Raw genomic sequence first — 17,919 nt, forward strand, 5'->3', positions numbered from 1 at the left:
GCTTAAAGACAACAGCCTCATTCTATTACGTCATCAACACTCTAGGAATCACATGAGAATGCACTGCGCATGCGTAACTTCAGTTGTGCTGCTGACCTTGCTACGAAACACGCAGCGTTCCGTAGCTCTTTGCGTAGCTTGCTGGCGATACACGTGGTGTGTGCATTCAGCGTTTTGTTCCAGGAGTTGTAATAGTTAACAGTTACATTACTCGAACATTTCTATTTTATTAGCAACGTTGTTGCTTACTACTACGACTGGTGAGTAGTTAGTGTTTTCACAATGCCGTCTAAACCTAAGACAATGACGGACTCGGCTTCTAAGGATTCAGGCAATGTTGCAGCTTGTGCAACCAGTCCAGATAAGGGCAAATGTCCTAAACGTAAGCGTGATACTATTACTCTGGGCAGTGGCGATGCCATAGCCTCGACAAGCAGTAGTCATACTAGAGACTCTATGGGAACTGACGTCAGAACGGGTGGAGATACGGCGGCCATTTTGAATTTACTGACGGAGATAAAGGACAATCAGGGTAAGCTCACTGCTCGTATGGACAAACTTGAGAATGATTGTTATTATGAAGGTGGTGACAATGAATTTGTGGATGACACTGGAATTGAGCTTATCGAGCCACCTGTAAAAGTGAAACGCTCTACTTCGGACGCGTCCGAGGAATCTGTTTCAGCTGCCGACGCCTCGCAGAGTGACGTCAACAAGCCTAGTTTGTTCAAAGACATAGCTAGCAAGTTTCTTGTGAAAGAGCAGTGTGAGGATCCTATTGATGACGATTTTGCCAAGATCATTAATGCTCTTTTCAGAGATGGAATCTCTGATGATAAATATAATGACCTGATAAAGAAATTCAATCGACCTGAAAATTGTGATGGCCTCACCAGTGTAAGAGTAAACCAACTGATATGGGACATCATACGTCCTGAAACTAGAAGTTTGGACACCAAATTCCAGTCTGTTCAAGCATCACTTGTCAAGGGTGCCATTTGCATTACTCAACTTGTTTGTGAATTAGCCAAGTTGAAAGATAGTCCGTCAGACAAGATCGATTTAGGAAAGCTGATGGACTTGGGTACAGACTCTCTAGCGCTTCTTGGTAATACGAACCGTCTTTTAAATCTTAGGAGACGGGATTGCATGAAAGCAGACCTCAAGCACGACTATCTACATTTATGCTCTGCTACAGTACCTTTCACTGAGCATTTGTTTGGTGATGATATCACCAAAAGAGTAAAGGACATACAGGAAGTGAATAGGGCTGGTAATAAAATCAGCACATGGCAACAGCGAGGTGGATATAACCGTGGTAGAATGAGGGGACGTGGTTTCCGTTTCAGAGGTAGAGGTCGTGGCAACTTCAGACAATTGAATGAGGCTTCAAAAAACTATCCAAGGGGTTTGAAACCCCAAGTCAAGTCACAGATGAAATAGAGACTGGTAACGGAAGTGCATCTTCTGCTTTATCTGTGAGTACGAAATTAATTTCTGATCATGTCACGTTTCAAGCAGGTAGACTGAAACATTTTGAAAGCAAGTGGCGTAATATTACTTCTGATGAGCGTATTATTGATATCGCTCTTCACGCCCATATAGAGTTTATCGATGATAAACCACCTGTGCAAATTAAGTGGCCAAATTTATCTTCTTTCAGTGCGATTGAAGAAGCAAACGTTGAGATAGAAATAAGGAAATTGCTTTCAAAGGGTGTGATTTCTGAATCACAGCATTCTAGTGATATTTTGTTTCACCAATTTTTGTTGTACCCAAGAAAGATGGTTCATTTAGAATGATTCTAAATCTTAAGAAATTAAATGAACAAGTCCAGTATCATCATTTTAAGATGGACACATTTGAAACGGCATTACGCCTTATTACACCTGGTTGTTATATGGCATCAGTAGATCTTAAGGATGCTTATTATTCTGTTCCTATAGCTGAGGAACACCAAAAGTATCTGAAATTTCTTTGGAAAGGACAGTTGTTTCAGTATACCTGCTTACCAAATGGATTGGCATCTGCCCCCCGCATGTTTACTAAACTTCTGAAACCAGTGTATGCTACCCTTCGTCGAATGGGTCATGTAATTATGGGTTATATTGATGATTCTTTTCTTGTTGGACATGATTTCATTTTATGTACTCGCAATGTGTCTGACACAGTTGCTCTTGTAAGGGAGCTTGGATTTACTTGTAACTCAGAAAAATCTGTTCTTGTTCCAACACAACAAATTACCTTCTTAGGTTTTGATATTGACTCTGTGTCAATGACTGTCACTTTAACTCAAGCCAAGGTTGAAAATTTGATTGAGCAATGCACGAAGTTGCTTGCTAGAGACTTTCATACAATACGTGCAGTTGCCAAGGTCATTGGCATGATGATTTCCAGTTTCCCTGGAGTTGAATTTGGCCCACTGTTTGGGCCGACTCGCAGCGATTTCGAAGCTGTTATCCAATTGGGTGGCTGAATCTTACCAATATAATGAAAACAATACAAATAGACTCCCTAAGTGGCTGTGAATAGTGACAATCGACCAATCAGATGTAACCTTGCAAACACGCTGCGAGTCAGCCGACTGTTTTATCGGTCTCTTGAGTTGGCCAAAATAAGAGCTTTGCAGTCACAGAATGGTAACTTTGATGCCACAATGGTCATTTCTCTGGAAATGAAAAATGATTTGAACTGGTGGGTTCAAAATTTACCCTATGAAAAACGTCAAATTTGTAGATGTAATCCACAAATATGTATGTCATGTGATGCTTCCACGTTAGGCTGGGGAGTCAGCTGTGAAGGAAAAAGAGGTGGGGGCAGATGGACTGTAGAGGAAGCCACACACCATATTAATTATTTAGAAATGCAGGCTATATATTTTGCTCTAAGATCTTTTGAGCAAAGTGTAATAAACAAACATGTTAAGATACTTTGTGATAATACCACTGCTGTAGCCTATATTAATAATATGGGTGGAGTGAAGTCAGTAGCCTGCAATGATATTGCCAGGAAAATTTGGTTGTGGTGCAAAGTGAGGGGAATATGGCTTACTGCTGCACATTTGCCTGGTTCTCGAAATGTTGAAGCTGATTATGAATCAAGACAGTTTAATGAACAGACTGAGTGGCAATTAAACCCATCTTTATTTAAACGCTTTGCTAATATTTGGGGAACTCCAAATGTTGATCTTTTTGCCTCTAGGCTTAACACTCAGCTGCCAAATTTTATATCATGGAGACCAGATCCCGATGCCATGCATGTTGATGCATTTACATTAAACTGGAAATCTTATCATTTTTATGCTTTTCCTCCTTTCAGTCTCATGGGGAGGTGTGCACAGAAAATTGCGACAGATCAGGCAACTGGCATTTTGATTGCACCACTTTGGCCGACACAGTCATGGTTCACACCACTGATGCAGATGTTAGTGGATCTACCATTGCTACTACCACGGACAGACAACTTGTTGAGGCTTCCAAATGTTCAGAAGCTTCATCCATTACGGAAGAAGCTACAGCTTATGGCCTGTCGTGTGTCCGGCAATCCCTTGAAAAGCGAAACATTTCTACAGGAGCAGCCACTATCATTATGGCATCATGGCGACAGAGTACTAAGAGACGTAGAGAACTTACACCAGGAGATGGTTTCAGTATTGTAGTAAAATCAAGGCAGATCCACTTTATCCAGATATAACACAAGTGCTTGATTTTTGACTGAACTGTTCCATTCTGGTATCAGTTATAGTGCTCTGAACACAGCTAGATCTGCTTTGTCTGCCTTATGTTCAACTAAGCAACATATGACTGTTGGCGCACATCCTTTGGTTGTGAGGTTTATGAAAGGAGTTTTCAACCTGCGGCCTACTGTTTCCAGATATAGACATGTTTGGGATGTTCGCAAAGTTTTGAATTATCTGAAGACTTGTTCTCCAGTTGTAGAGCTTTCGCTAAAGACTCTTACCTTAAAACTGGTAATGCTGTTAGCATTATAGTAACAGCTGCTCGTAGTCAATCTTTACATCTATTAGACTTGTCCAGTATGACTACAGAAGAGAGTTCATATACATTTATTTTCACCGGTTTACTTAAGCAGAGTCGACCAGGATATGTGAATCCCGTTGTAACTTTACGGCCTTACACGCCTGTAAACTCTTGTGTGTCTGTGATACTCTTAAAGAGTATTTGTCTCGTACTGAGAATTTTCGTGACAATGAGACTAAACTTTTCATCAGTTATGTGAAGCCACATAAGGCTGTTTCTAAAGCATCCATAAGTCGCTGGATTCGTGAGGTAATGACTAGATCTGGTATTGACACTGACAAGTTCAAGGCTCATAGTGTGAGAGCAGTTGCTACTTCAAGGGCAAAACAGAGTTTTGTTCCAATAGAACATATACTTGCCACTGCAGGCTGGTCTTCTCTTTGTACCTTTGCAAAGTTTTATGATAAGCCCACCGCAACAGACAATGATCTGTTTGCTCATAGTGTATTGAAGGCTTAGATATTTTTTGGTGTTTTCGTTCCAAGTATTTTGTGTTGTACGGACAAAGTTCTTGCCGTATTAAATACAGTTCGTATTTGAAACATTTATTCTGTTTCATTTCACACGTCTTTGCTTTAAAATCTCATGTGATTCCTAGAGTGTTGATGACGTAATAGAATCCCCCAATTAAACGAGACTTACCTGAAGTCGAAGTTTGATGGGTATTCTATGTAGTCATCTATAACACGAAAGGGATCACATGCCCGCCCTGGTTTTTTCTGGGACCCCTCCCATGGAATACATTTGGACGTGTTCATTCAACCTTTAAATCTGAAGTTACGCATGCGCAGTGCATTCTCATGTGATCCCTTTCGTGTTATAGATGACTACATAGAATACCCATCAAACTTCGACTTCAGGTAAGTCTCGTTTAATTGGGGGATTTTATTGTGACAATCAGTGCAAACTACCTGAGCAGCCATACAATATTCATTGCAAGTGCTGTCTCGATCCACTGGAATGCTGCCATGGTCTGATTGTTGTAATATTCCAGTGTGCATATAAAAAGACATGCCATCTTGTACCCAGGGAGCCTGCGCACTTGGTAATGGCCTTTGATTTGAAAAGGTGAATACCGGGACACTCTTGAAGCTTGCACATGACAGTTGACTCTGTGACTTAAAAATTTTACTGTAACAGCAACAATAGTGTCATATTAACCATATGAATTTATCGCAATCTGTTATTTTTTTTTATTTCCAGGGTGGTTCATGGGTCTCTACTGGAGACGAAGCCTCTCGTTTTGCCAGATTTTCATTCCGTCGGCATTTCTTTCAACACCTTGGTTTCCGTATGGTCAGATCAGTTAATACGGATGAGCCACTTCCATTACGCCTTGTCAGTACTCCAGTGTTTGTACTTGGACTTGGCTTGACCAGTAAGTGCTCCTCTCAAGCGCAGTGTACATCACCCTCTCAAAATCTATTTCTATTTTTTTGAATGTAAGTGTGTTGACAATCAGTCTAGACCTTAAAGAATGATGCAGTTTGCAGTTTTGTTTAAATGTCTATTATAAACGGCAGACTCTACAATGACTTGAGACTTGCGCCAATTCAAGAAAATCTGTTTTCTTTAATTTTTATCCCTTTCCATATGAAAACTGTGATTTGACCAACTCTGAAAACTTTTACAGATCGACTTACAGTTTAATCTTGCATGTAGTGTAAGCTGTCTGACCTTTTGCACTTGGTTGGAAATTGAAATGTGAACGTGACGTGTTCCAAATAATGTCAGTATTTTCAAACTTTTGGAAATGCACTCTCTGGACTGATGTTTAACTTTAATCACTCACTTTATTTCCACACAGAGCACCAGCTCAACATCAAGTCTGCAGAAATTGAGAAGGTATTTGTGCCGAGCACCAACATCCAGTACCACTACGATACTGAACAACATCTGCACGAGATCACTGGAATGCAGTTTACTGTAACTGACCACAACTACGTCACCCAGCTGAAGGAGATCTGTTTGAACTCCATGGCCAAATACAACACTGGAAGGAAGACGGCCATTCATTTTGGATGTGGGCCAGGTCAACTGGCTTTTGACCTGACCGCTGCCTTTGATGAGGTAAGGATAGAACCACCTAGATTTTGCACAGTCTGTGTGCCTGATAATACAAGATTTCCTAACCCACTGCATAGGCATTCAGTTTAGTATGTCATTGCGTCATGACAACACAATATGGCATCTCTCCATATCTCCATAGTCTCTGTTAATATGACAATGACTCTTCGCATGTTTCATATTTGTAAAGTGCTTTAGGTAAGATACAATTAAATCAGGTTGATATTGCATTAGGAAGTTTACAGAATGCAAAATCTATGATTTTATATGTATATACATGTAGTTCTATGGAGTCTTCCCTGAGCCCCCACAAATGCCCCAATTTATGATTATCATACAGTAATCATCAAATGTTACAATTAGCCATGTGGCAAGGGGCTTACAAGCTATTTTCTTTGGTCTACAAATTTCTGGACTTTGTCATCCACTTGGACTACTACAAAAAGCCAATTTCCATCCCTGTTGTTTGAAGCCATAAGTGTAGAAAGATTAGAGTATATTCATAATGACATTCCAATTTTTTTTTTCAAACAACAGGTGATTGCTGTGGATTACAGTGGTTGTTTTATCAATGCTGCCATGACACTGCAAGCAAGAGGGTCTCTGATGTATGACAATCAGCTGCTGTTACAGAATGGGACAAAAAAAGCGAAACCTGAAACGTCAGTTGAAGTGAAACTGGATGACAAAATCAACCGAGAGAAAGTCACCTTCAAACAGGTATTGTACACCGTAGATAAAAACTATTTTTTTCTCGGAGTACATTTTCTCGATTACTATTTCAGCATGAATGCGAAGACCCCCTATACAAAGCTTATACCATGTGATGGAAACAAATTAATAAATGTTGTTTCCAACATTGTGTGCATGTTGTGTACTGAAATGGCGAGAACACTGTCACTGATTGAAGGTATACTGTCACCTAGTGTTCCAGTTTTGCCACAGTGGCCATGGAAAGAGAAAATCTAACCAATCACAAATTTTAAGCGGGTGGCCGCTTTTAAAAAAACAGCGCCCTCACATGGGCATTTTTAATACCAAGGAATACCCCCTTGACCTTATATGGGCATATTTGGATTACAGGTGACTGTATACCTTTAATGACTAAGAATGACTAAGCTTTTGAACTATACCTGCACTGAATTCAAGTAATTTCAAATCTAACATGAAATAAAAACAAAAGCAGTTCTTTATTACAGCCCTTTAATATTTTACCTGAACTCAGGGAGTCTTTAAATTGTTATTCTATATAGGACTTTTGAAAATGTTCTTTGAAGATTAGACCAATTCAACCTTGTGAGAGTTCAAGTTCTTCCTGTTTTCTCTGTGACTGTCACCGGGCAAGATATGCTAAGTGAATGAGGCTTCATGCTTAACCCACACACAACTGATGTGAGAGTTCCACAATTTGGTTTGGTCTTATTGATCACCATAGTTAGTGGACCAAGGCATTTGATAAAAGGGAGCATCAGCATCAAATTCAGCAAGTTTCATCGAACATCCTGCAAATATGTGGTGCACTCTGTCCAACGTTGAATGTAGAAAAATTGTAAAAAGTTAACTAACATCAAATGATTTCGATGGAAGACATGTTTGAAAAATGGAAAGATAACCAGCAAATGACTATGTAAAGGTATTTTCTGTTTATTTGGCAGTTAACATGGATTCCAAATGAGTTGTTTGGATATGATTTGACTGTCATCGATATGACAGACAGAGTTTCCAATGCTAAAGGTAGGTAACACTCTCTATAAGTCAGATAATATTAATGAACAGTCAACCAAGCTGAAAACAGTTGTCAAATATCTTTTGGGGATCCATTTTACATTAATACCAGGCAGCTGTATGCCAAATTTTACCTATTCTTGAAGTGGACCCCCTAAGTTAATGACATTTGACAGCTGTTTACTTGTTCAGTTCATTATTACCAATGCATGCCATTATACCATCTCTTTTCTTCAAGACCATGATGCAATGCTTATCACCATGGCAATGTGAGTTTTCATTGGAGTTCAATTTTCAAAAATGGTGCAATAAGCATAGTAAATGGAATTAATGTACATGCTGAGAAGGTTTTACAACTTAAATGTGTAGAAATTATGTTTTTTTGTCATAATGTGTGATCAACATGAAGATCATAAGATAAAACTGTCTTTTCTATAACTCGAAATGTCTTACTCAGAGAGATGCAATTCCAGGATGAAGATATCTTAAAATTTTTCTATTCGATGACAAGTTGTGATGGCAAAATGATGCTAAATTGCCTGATAAAAAGTTTGCAAAAAATTGAACATTGATTTCTACAACAAATAAAAAAGTTGAGGAAAGTACACAATTGTTTTAGCTATTGCATGCTTTTAGGTCACTCTGTTTCAGAATTATGTTCACCAGACACCTGACAAGTTTACTTGTCTTTGCCCAACTTTTTTTTTTCAAATTCTTGTCAGTTGCATTGTTTTGAAGAATGTTGAGTTGGTCTTAGAAAACCCTCTACAACAAATGCTTCATTTGTTGAACTCGCGTGAAACCTCACATTGAACAGACGATCATCAAATAACTTATTGATTTCACAGACTGAGTATACAAGTACACATACATACACAAGTCGTACAGATCTACAGTGTAAGGTGGTGGATACTGCTATACTGTCTCTTTAGATAAACCCTTTTGAAAATCAGTCGTCATATTTGCAAAAAACGTTCAGGAAAAACATTGTAATGTAGAAGTTTGTTCAGTTCAAAGGCTGGAATCAGTTGGAATCAAGAGCACATATATGCCATCATGCAGTTTTATACCGTTCAAATTCTTCAGCAAAAGGTGACCCTAAATGACATTTTGTGACCTCCAATAACCTCAAAAGTTGAGTATCATCAAGGAAAAGGTTCAAGTAATCAAAATGCTGTCATGATCAAAGTACTCAAAGTTTATGTGAGAGATACTGTGAATTTTAAGACTGAATAGAATGGGGAAAATTCAACATTTTACACATGGAATTGACACGTCTACGAAGTCAGCATCAGACTGTTTTATTGTGAACAATGACAGTGTCTGATGCAACGTTTGAACAATGATGACCAGCCAACTCGTATCCGTGGTGATTCCTTTCTCTTTCATGAACACTTTGAATACATCCACTTCTAGTTGAGTCTTTGTGAGACGACACCGATACAATCTGTCTCATTATCATGGTACGTCATCTTTCTTGTCTTCTTTACAGGAAGATAATCAGTGTGTTAACTGAAAAAAGTCAAATCTTCCCTGCAAGTTTAAACCTATTAGCAAGCTTTAAACTTCTTAGTCCTCCCTCATGGGTGTAACCTTGCTTAAAGGCAGCCGTATCAGTGCAGGTAACATCGAGTAAACAAATGTTTGCATGAGAAATGCAGCAGAGAATAATTTGCAAATACATCATTTGCATGTCCCTGGGTGTGGTTTGTAAATGCATGTCCCTTCTTTAGTAATACTGTAATCAAAAACATGGATGTGTCACGCATGTTATGGTTTCTTGATATTCACAATAGTGACAATATGAGAGAAGAAATATTTTACTTCCAGTAATTACAAAGTAGTTTTTCCATCGATTTTATTCAGAAAAGTGGAGTTTTCATCCACTTAATTTCTGTTTAGAAAGGCATGCTTTTGAGTAAGACCAGGATAGTTGCAAAGCAAGCATGAACCACAGCTCTATGTATAGTTAATGAATGGATTCTGTTGCTTGATACAAGCAGATTAGCTTTCAAGTTTCAATGCAAGCCACTGGACTGAATTTTTCTCTGAAGTTTCATATCCCCCAAAACAGTAAAGAATCGTACAGCTTTTGACAGCTCGAAAATTTTACCAGTTTAAGGGCCACCAGCTGACCACATGTGATGGCCGTGGCCTCTGACCTGTATGTTACTACCAAGAATTCATTACACATGTTTTAATGGCTTTTCAAAATGCTACAAGTGTCTATGTGAGTTTTTTTGGTCCAGTGTTGCATGATTTTGAAAGGGCAAAGTGAAGTTTAGTCAACTGCTTGTAACACTGGGTCACTATGAAGCTTTGGAACCTATTAGTATAAAGGTACAGGGTGGTGGATATAGGACAAAGTGGAACCCATGAAATGCGTTGTCAAAGGGGACGTTTACAAGTATGATTTTACATAGGGTATGTGCTAATTGGTTTGGTCGCTTATTCCCGAAAAGCCATTTTCACCATTTATAATTGGTGTGATTTTCAACAAAAACAGACAAAAATGGAAGCAGATGTTGCAGTTTAGGGCTTCATCAACTTAATGTATTTTGAATCATGGGAAAGAGCACTAAGCGTGGCGCTTTGATCATGTGATATGGCAGGGAACATTATCTGGTTGGTATGGCATTGTCCACTCACTCACATTCACATCAACTGTGTGTATTTGCATTTGCCATATCACATGATGAAAGTGCCAAGCTTGGCGCTTTTTTCCCATGATTCAAAATACATTCAGTTGATGAAGCCCTAAACTGCAACTACTGCCACTATTTTTGTCTGTTTTTGTAAAAAGTCACGCAAGCTATAAATGGCGAAAATGGCTTTTTCTGGAATAAGCAACCACAAAACTAGCACATATGTAAAAGTCAGCCTTGGTGAACTTCCTCTTTAATAGTCCACTATCCAAAGATTTTTGTTCTGTAATATTTGCCAATGGTGTATAAACAGAAAGAAAATATGAGCAGGTAAACTTATAAAGACCTCAATGCAAAGCCGAAGCAAAGAAGCATATGCTTTTCAGACTAATTGAAATGTGTTTAGAGGTTTACTCCCAGGTGTGCCGTGCTGTGCTGTCCCTCCCTCTTATCATTTTTACCAAATTTTTTGATAGTTAGGATCCTAGGAATGGCAAGAAGTTCCATCTACCCTGCAAGTTTAAACTATCTTGGATTAAAATCTCTGTAGCAAGCAAGTCAGTGTAACTCTTAGATGCTAAACCATGCATGCAGTCTCAGAATTGCAGTACATACAACAAGAATAGGTAGCAATCGTTCATTTTATTCTGATCTGATTCTTGTCATTGACAATTCGACTTGTCTATATCGGATAAGTTGGATATGCCTTAATAAACAACCATAGTGCCCAGTTTTGGGGTGTTGCATATATTGGTTGCAGTGGATGAAAAGCTTAGTCCTGTCCTTTTGAATCTCAAAATTTTATTATGCAGAGTAGTCAGTCAGTGGTCAATAACGATATTTAAATTCAATAAACTAAACATAATATTTAATTTTCTTTATGACACTCGGTAGGTATCTCTGGGTTTGTTAATTTTCTGTGTATTGTTTTTTTTACCAGGATATCTCTTTCCTAATGTTCATGATCACTCTACATTCCACTCATTTGCCTTTTGACGGAGTGTGTCATCGTTCATTAAGACATAGACAATGGAGGGCAAGAAGGACATATGCAACTGTGGCAATTTTTCTGTGAAGTAACAATTGTTGTCATCGTCATGATTCCGACAAACATTAGTGCATAAAACCCGTAAATTTGGAACAGCTTTCTCCCTGTCGGCAATAGCATATTGCTCTTTCACACGAATCACGAGACGTGACTGTGCAGATCTTAATTGTTTCAGTGTTCTGTCAACAAAGCTGAAAGTCCGGCTCCTGTTGTTTACAAGAATAATGTGGCATATTAACTGTATTGAGAGAGTAATTGCAGCAGTTACTGATTCTCCTTTAGATTTCAGTGATTTTGATACATTTATTGAATGACTTGAGTTACAGCAACGCTGAACCACCTGTTACTGACAATGGTGAGGCATGCCACAGCATGGATATTGCAAAGTTATAACTGTTATGACTGATAAAGTTATAACTTTCATCCTGAGGAGAAGAAAAGCATTGATCTGAATGAAAATCAGTTAAAGTACCCTTGCATAATGAGAATTAAGTTATAGTTGGTAGAATGATATACACAAAGATAATGAATAAGCAGAAACGCAGCAATTCTTGCAAAACATTTACAACTTAACAAAATGTTGCGAACACACGTACGACTCAAGAGGGCTACCTATAGCTTTTGATTTGTGCATGTTGCGACCACAAAGGCATTACGTATATAACCTGTTACTATAAAGAAAGGCCTTGTATCAAATGCTGTGGTTTCCCTTTGATACTAGCTGCAGTTGCATGTCCTTCTTATGCTCCACTGTCCATGATTTAGATATTTGAAATTTTAAATGAAAGTTTGCCGCAGTTTGTAGAGGACAGCATAGGATTGTAACTTTGATAATGTTGGAGAACACAGTAATATGGCATCTCTGTGTTGGTAGTTTCACATAATTGCATGTAAAGAACAGGAAAAATACGTCCAATAGGTGTCTATATACATAAACATTAGTGACATTTTGGGGACTATATGGTGAAAAGTTGGTTGATAGCACACAGCTAGTTTAGCAATTCTCAGAAATGTTTAGCTTTGATCATACATTGTTCAGAAGATAATTTATATTTGTATTTTGTTGCTTCAGCTTGGCTGGTTCGTCTGTGGGAAATCGCCGAGTCAACAGGAGTGATTGCTGTTGTCTCCAGTACTGACTGGAACAAGGACAAACTGGAACCCATCGTAGGAAGAAGGTGACCGTGAAGTATTCTGATTTGTCAATCCCTGTCTATCTGTCAGCCTGTCAGCCTGTCTGTCTGTCTGTCTGTCTGTCTCTCTTTCTCTCTCTCTCTCTCTCTCTCTCTCTCTCTCTCTCTCTCTCTCTCTTCCCTCCTTCCAGGTGTGTTCCATAACTAAAAATGTCCCATATAGTAATCCTTGTGGATAACCATGGAACTCTAAGAGTCTCATATAGGATTTGTACATGAACCAGCAAGATGTACATACATTTGAATATGTTCAAAATTACCACTCTCCAGGTTCAATCCAGTGAGAATTTATTGCATACGATTTCCATGGCATATCTTGGAATAAGATATACATCCCTTCTCTTATTGTTTAATTTCCCTTAAAATATATGTATGCGTGCTTCTACATCTAATTACTCTCTGTCTGTCTCTATCCATCTTCCCAACCTGCCGTATGGGCAATTTGAGTATCCTCCTTACTGAATCTAAATGACTATTTAGGTTCTAGTATAGGAAACAAAAATATCATTGAAATGTCATTCATACATATAACCTGTCCTCCCAACAGAAATCCTGTGAATGACAGTATATATATCCAAGCATATATGCCTATCTATATCTATAAGAAATCAAATTTTTGAAATGAGTTAAACCTTTGAGCGCCAAAGTCACTTTTTGTCACCTTTATATAAAATGTGCCCCAGTCAAATTTGTTTCAAATTTTTGCCAAAATTTTGGTGAACAACTGTAGCCAATGAAATGTTGTGTCCATTTGATCCAAAATTATCAAAAAATTACAGAAAAATTCATAAAAATTGTTCAAATGTTGCGCTGAAATTTTGGTTGGAAAAAATACAGCACTCAAAGGGTTAATATAACGCTGATGTGCGCTGACCATTGCATAATGTACGAGAATGACATGTTTTCTTGTTTTGTTCCCTTCCCCTCACAGATTGGCCATCTTGAGACAGTGACCTTTCACTACTTGGATGGAAAACGAGCCGAGAAAGAGGCAACGGTAACTCTGTGGAAAAGAAGACCGTGATTTTGTGACTGAAGCTGCGAAGACAATCATTTTACTTCTATGTTGAACTGAAAAAGCAGACATTGTAACCAGAACTCTCTAAACCTAATTTCTCAATAAGCACTCATTGCATAATATCAGGTATTATGATTTTAACCTTCAATGCAGTCATTTAGTTCAAGGAACGATGTATTGTATACAATGGTGGCCTTACAAAGAAGGATATAATTGATATATTTTACTATAGTAAACTATCATGGATTTTTATACAGTGGCAACTTTCCGTGCCAGTTTGATGTGTCCAACAAGTTGTACGGTTTGATGGCAACATGTGCATGCTAGTCCCTTAGATTGCTGGGCCAGCTAAGCTGAGCCAAATTGTCCATGTTTTGTAAAAGCGCCCTCACTCAAACCGAGTTTGATGGCTAATCTGTCTAGTGGACAGTCTGTCAGACTAGCTGTAAATGAGTGGCAAAGAATGTGAAGTTCAGAATGAAAAATAAAACCAATTTACTGAGTACTTTGAGACAGACGGTAAAATTTAGAATATTGTACATTATCACAATTATTGATGGATATTCAGGGTGAGTTGACAAACAAACGTTTTAATTTTGTGAACTGAAATTATTAAGTATTTGTATCTGAAAAGATTTTACTCAATTTTTATCAAGGTATAAAGTATTTTGAATAATATGCACATAATTAATATATTGATTTTCTAACAATCTACAATCTGTTCATGCAACTTTTACATCTGCAGATGGAATGAGGGACATATTTTCTGAGTGGGAGAAATTTCTTCGTGCAATAGTGGTCTTACAACAGTACCAAATCATAAAACCTTTACAGTGGTTTGCTCTGACACGTTGGCATTACATGAAATAGACAGATTGTCTAAATTGAGGTGTTGCCAACACTGTCAGATGTAATTATCAGCTGAGCAGTAATTCAAGTCAATCACAGTGAAATCAACTCTGCCAAAGTTGAAACAACAGGTCAGATGTAGTCAAAACAACTACACCTGAAAGCAAGTGATATGACTTGGACAGTGCTTGGACTTGTGTGGTGTTTGACTGCGTCTGACCTCCTGCTAGACAATGTTTCAACTTTTGCAGTGTTGATTCCTTTTTGATTGACTCATATTACCACTTAGCAGATACTTGCACCTGACAGTGTTGGCAACACCTTGATTAGACAATGTGCTAGTTCGTCTATTATTGCAATGCGTCAAAGCAAACCACTGTAAATTTAGCAGAGAGAGTGAACAGATGTCATCTGTTTCTAATTGCCGTGCAAGTTGAATTTTAAAATACCATTCTAGCCTAGCTTGACGTACAACAGTGCTGAGCAAGTTTTCAGAATATGCCAGAGCCAACTTCTGTCTGTACCCCTGGAATAGGATTTTCAGACTGAAAAACTTTTACAATGCTTTTTTGTCCACCACTTGAAGGAACTCATTTTGAAGCTCATGGAGTAATGAAAGTTTTCACCAGCGTATTTTTGTAAAAAAAAAACTGTTTCATTAGACCTCACAGACTGTTTTGGTGACTCTCTGGTCAAAGGGAAACAAATGTGTGTTGATGTTACCCCAATATGGCCAGTCACTTTGTGTTTTTTAGCGCACTTTATCCAATTTGCTCACTGAAAAGTAGAGCAAACGTATTTTCTAATGTTCAGGGAGACAGCCAAGAAATTCGTATGACTGCGCATTACCGTGTAATGTGACAACTATAGACTGCGGTGGAGTTAGATGTTTATATTATGTAACTTTACACTAATGTCAGAACACCATATTTGTATCAAAATTGTCCATATTTATAAATTATGAATGATTTTAATAATTTTTGTATTTTTTTTTAATGGCTAATAAAGCTTTTTGGCTCCTTGTAATTTCATCCGAGCTGCAGTTTAGAGAGCGCCCTCAAGCGACGGATCTCTCAGTCTATTATTGCCCCAGCCCATCTCCTTGAATATGAGTATCCTTGAATTATTCTATGGTGTTGATAGAACTTTACTAGTCTCGAGAATTCAGCATGAAAAGTTTTGAAATAACCACTCGAGTTGTGAAACAACTTCTCGTTTTTTCTCGCCACTGGGACAAGACAAATGCTTGACTTCTTCACGATTGCCAGACACATGACAGCAAAATAAAATAGCAGCTGCGTCACAAAATTTCTTAGTTTCGACAACCATTTAAAGTTTTCGAGTGCATCTTTTTTGCCCTTGTAGTTCCTTGCAACGACGAAATTTTTCGCCCTTGGACATGATTCTGTAGGTCTTGAAAAATCAAAGTCACACTTTCCCTGCTGAAATCTACAAATTGCTGAGCGTTATAAATAGACATACGACAGTTGGACTTGCTTCAAATATTCACATAACAAGTTTATTCGTTCATATGAGAGAGAGAGAGAGAGAGAGAGAGAGAGAGAGAGAGAGAGAGAGAGAGTACCTACCAAGGCCGTTTTTTCAAAGGTTCGATCATGAAAATATCAACAGAGCGCACAAAAAACGAAAATGGCATTAAAGTTAAATCACTAAAATTTATCCTGTATCCCATCCACCTTGGGTACACTGCCCCAATTGAAATTACAAAATGTTCAAATAATAACATGTTTTATACAATTATGATATGTTTTTCACATATATACAGAGAGTGTTCGTTTAGAGAGAGATTTGGGTCAAACATTATTGCGTCTTTATTTCTTGGGACGTCTACATTACGTTTGAAATAACACCAACAGTACTGTAATTATGTTTCTTGAATTTTATTGGTCAAGAATCACACGACTCATACAAACATAAACATAAATACAAACATTTAAACAACTCTTTGGGTCGTCTACATTACGTTTGAAACAGCAACAACAATAGTTATGTTTGTTGAATTTTATTGGTCAACACAATACGACTAATATAAACATAAACGACAATACAAACAACAACAACCACAACGAAAACCAGATTTCTGGGTCCCCTGTGCCTAGCCGTGTAAATCGTGAGCTGTAATATTTTAAGTATAGTCAAAAACAGTGTTTACAATCTTTGACGCGATGACAAATTTTACTGTTCTGGATGGTATGCCTTCTTCCATCATCATAATTAATCAGTGGCTGTATTTTCCAAAATAATTCTTTAAATTTTATCGTTTGCTTTAACTCTTGAAGTTGTGTTATTTTGTAACAGTTGTAATTAACGAGAGATGTTTGTCTGCTTGTTACTGCACCTCGACAAGAGTGTATGGATAAGTTTGAATATACCTAAAGTGGTCTGTCAATTTATGTAAAATTTCATATGAAAAGTCAGAGATGGTGTTCATTCTCTAGTTTAAGCTAGTATAAGCTGACCCTTTTGTATTCATTCACCAATGCAGCGATAATGTGCATTTTCATTAAATTTGAGAGAAGCCTGTTGAGAGCGTACCGATCCAGCAAAAGAGAAAAAAAAACACCGGTGATGGTGTCAGATACAAAGCATCCTATCAGTATCAGAAGCAGGAATTAGTAAAAAGCCCCTCTCACTTCATTTTCAGTGAACTCATGTGTCAGTGAAAACTTGATCGAAAAATAAGTCGTACCATGGTAACTGCTGATCACACCGAGCCATGACTATTTGGAAGGGAAAGAATGTCACACCATGGTTTTGCTGCAATTTTTTTCAATTAAAAAGATCCTTTTATTCGATTTCAAACTTCGTGAAATGAAATAACAAAACCTTTACAAAAACAGAGAAGAAAGAAAAAAAATCTCTATGAAGATCATAACGTATTCTCAGTCCCTGCCCAAATAACATTTCAGAATTTGCAGCTCAAAGACTAAAGGGACGGACCATTAGATCTTTGGAGGTGGAAGGTGGTCACAATCAGATTGTGAATATTTATTTACAATTTTAAAGTTTTGAATTTTTTTTATTCCAAGTGAGTCATGATATGCTAATTTTTTTTTTTTTGTAAACTGTCAGATTCATAATTGTTTTGCGTTGTGGTTTTATTTTTTTATTTGCAAACTAGTCTGAAGATTTTTTCCCTAACCTTTTTCTTTGAATTTTTTTTTCGTTTTTGACCCCCTACAAGATCTAATGGTCCGTCCCTATGCATCGGCTTTTGTGAATGGACCATTTTGAAATCGATACAATTAAATAAATTATCTTATTTACAGCTTTATTGGCTTAGAATCCCGTGATTATAAATTCCCAAGTAATG

The 17,919-nt window shown here is 37.8% G+C and overlaps 2 protein-coding genes across 4 annotated transcripts in view; both read left to right on the top strand.

Moving 5' to 3' along the window:
* Positions 1-12,722, top strand: part of LOC139138837 (uncharacterized) — a 43,227-nt gene extending 30,505 nt beyond the window's left edge. For 2 of the 3 annotated variants that reach the window (XM_070707388.1, XM_070707389.1), the window contains exons 14-18: positions 5,244-5,418; positions 5,848-6,110; positions 6,645-6,827; positions 7,763-7,841; positions 12,598-12,722. In XM_070707388.1, the coding sequence (XP_070563489.1) occupies positions 5,244-5,418; positions 5,848-6,110; positions 6,645-6,827; positions 7,763-7,841; positions 12,598-12,707 (810 nt within the window). In that variant the 3' untranslated portion in view covers positions 12,708-12,722. Of the gene's footprint in view, positions 1-5,243; positions 5,419-5,847; positions 6,111-6,644; positions 6,828-7,762; positions 7,842-9,324; positions 9,455-12,597 lie in introns of all 3 variants that reach the window. The other variant, XR_011553685.1, reaches the window with a different exon arrangement.
* Positions 13-4,588, top strand: LOC139138838 (uncharacterized). Its single transcript, XM_070707390.1, has 2 exons — positions 13-1,478; positions 3,319-4,588. Exon 1 carries the CDS (start codon positions 283-285, stop codon positions 1,441-1,443), a length of 1,161 nt encoding a protein of 386 aa, XP_070563491.1. The 5' UTR covers positions 13-282; the 3' UTR covers positions 1,444-1,478; positions 3,319-4,588.
* Positions 12,723-17,919: the final 5,197 nt, after the last annotated feature.

The sequence above is a fragment of the Ptychodera flava genome, chromosome 8 (genome assembly GCF_041260155.1).
Source record: "Ptychodera flava strain L36383 chromosome 8, AS_Pfla_20210202, whole genome shotgun sequence".
Taxonomy (NCBI): domain Eukaryota; kingdom Metazoa; phylum Hemichordata; class Enteropneusta; family Ptychoderidae; genus Ptychodera; species Ptychodera flava.

What these genes read in the sequence shown, in the direction of transcription:
- LOC139138838 (XM_070707390.1), top strand. Translation starts at nt 283, where the DNA reads ATGCCGTCTAAACCTAAGACAATGACGGACTCGGCTTCTAAGGATTCA.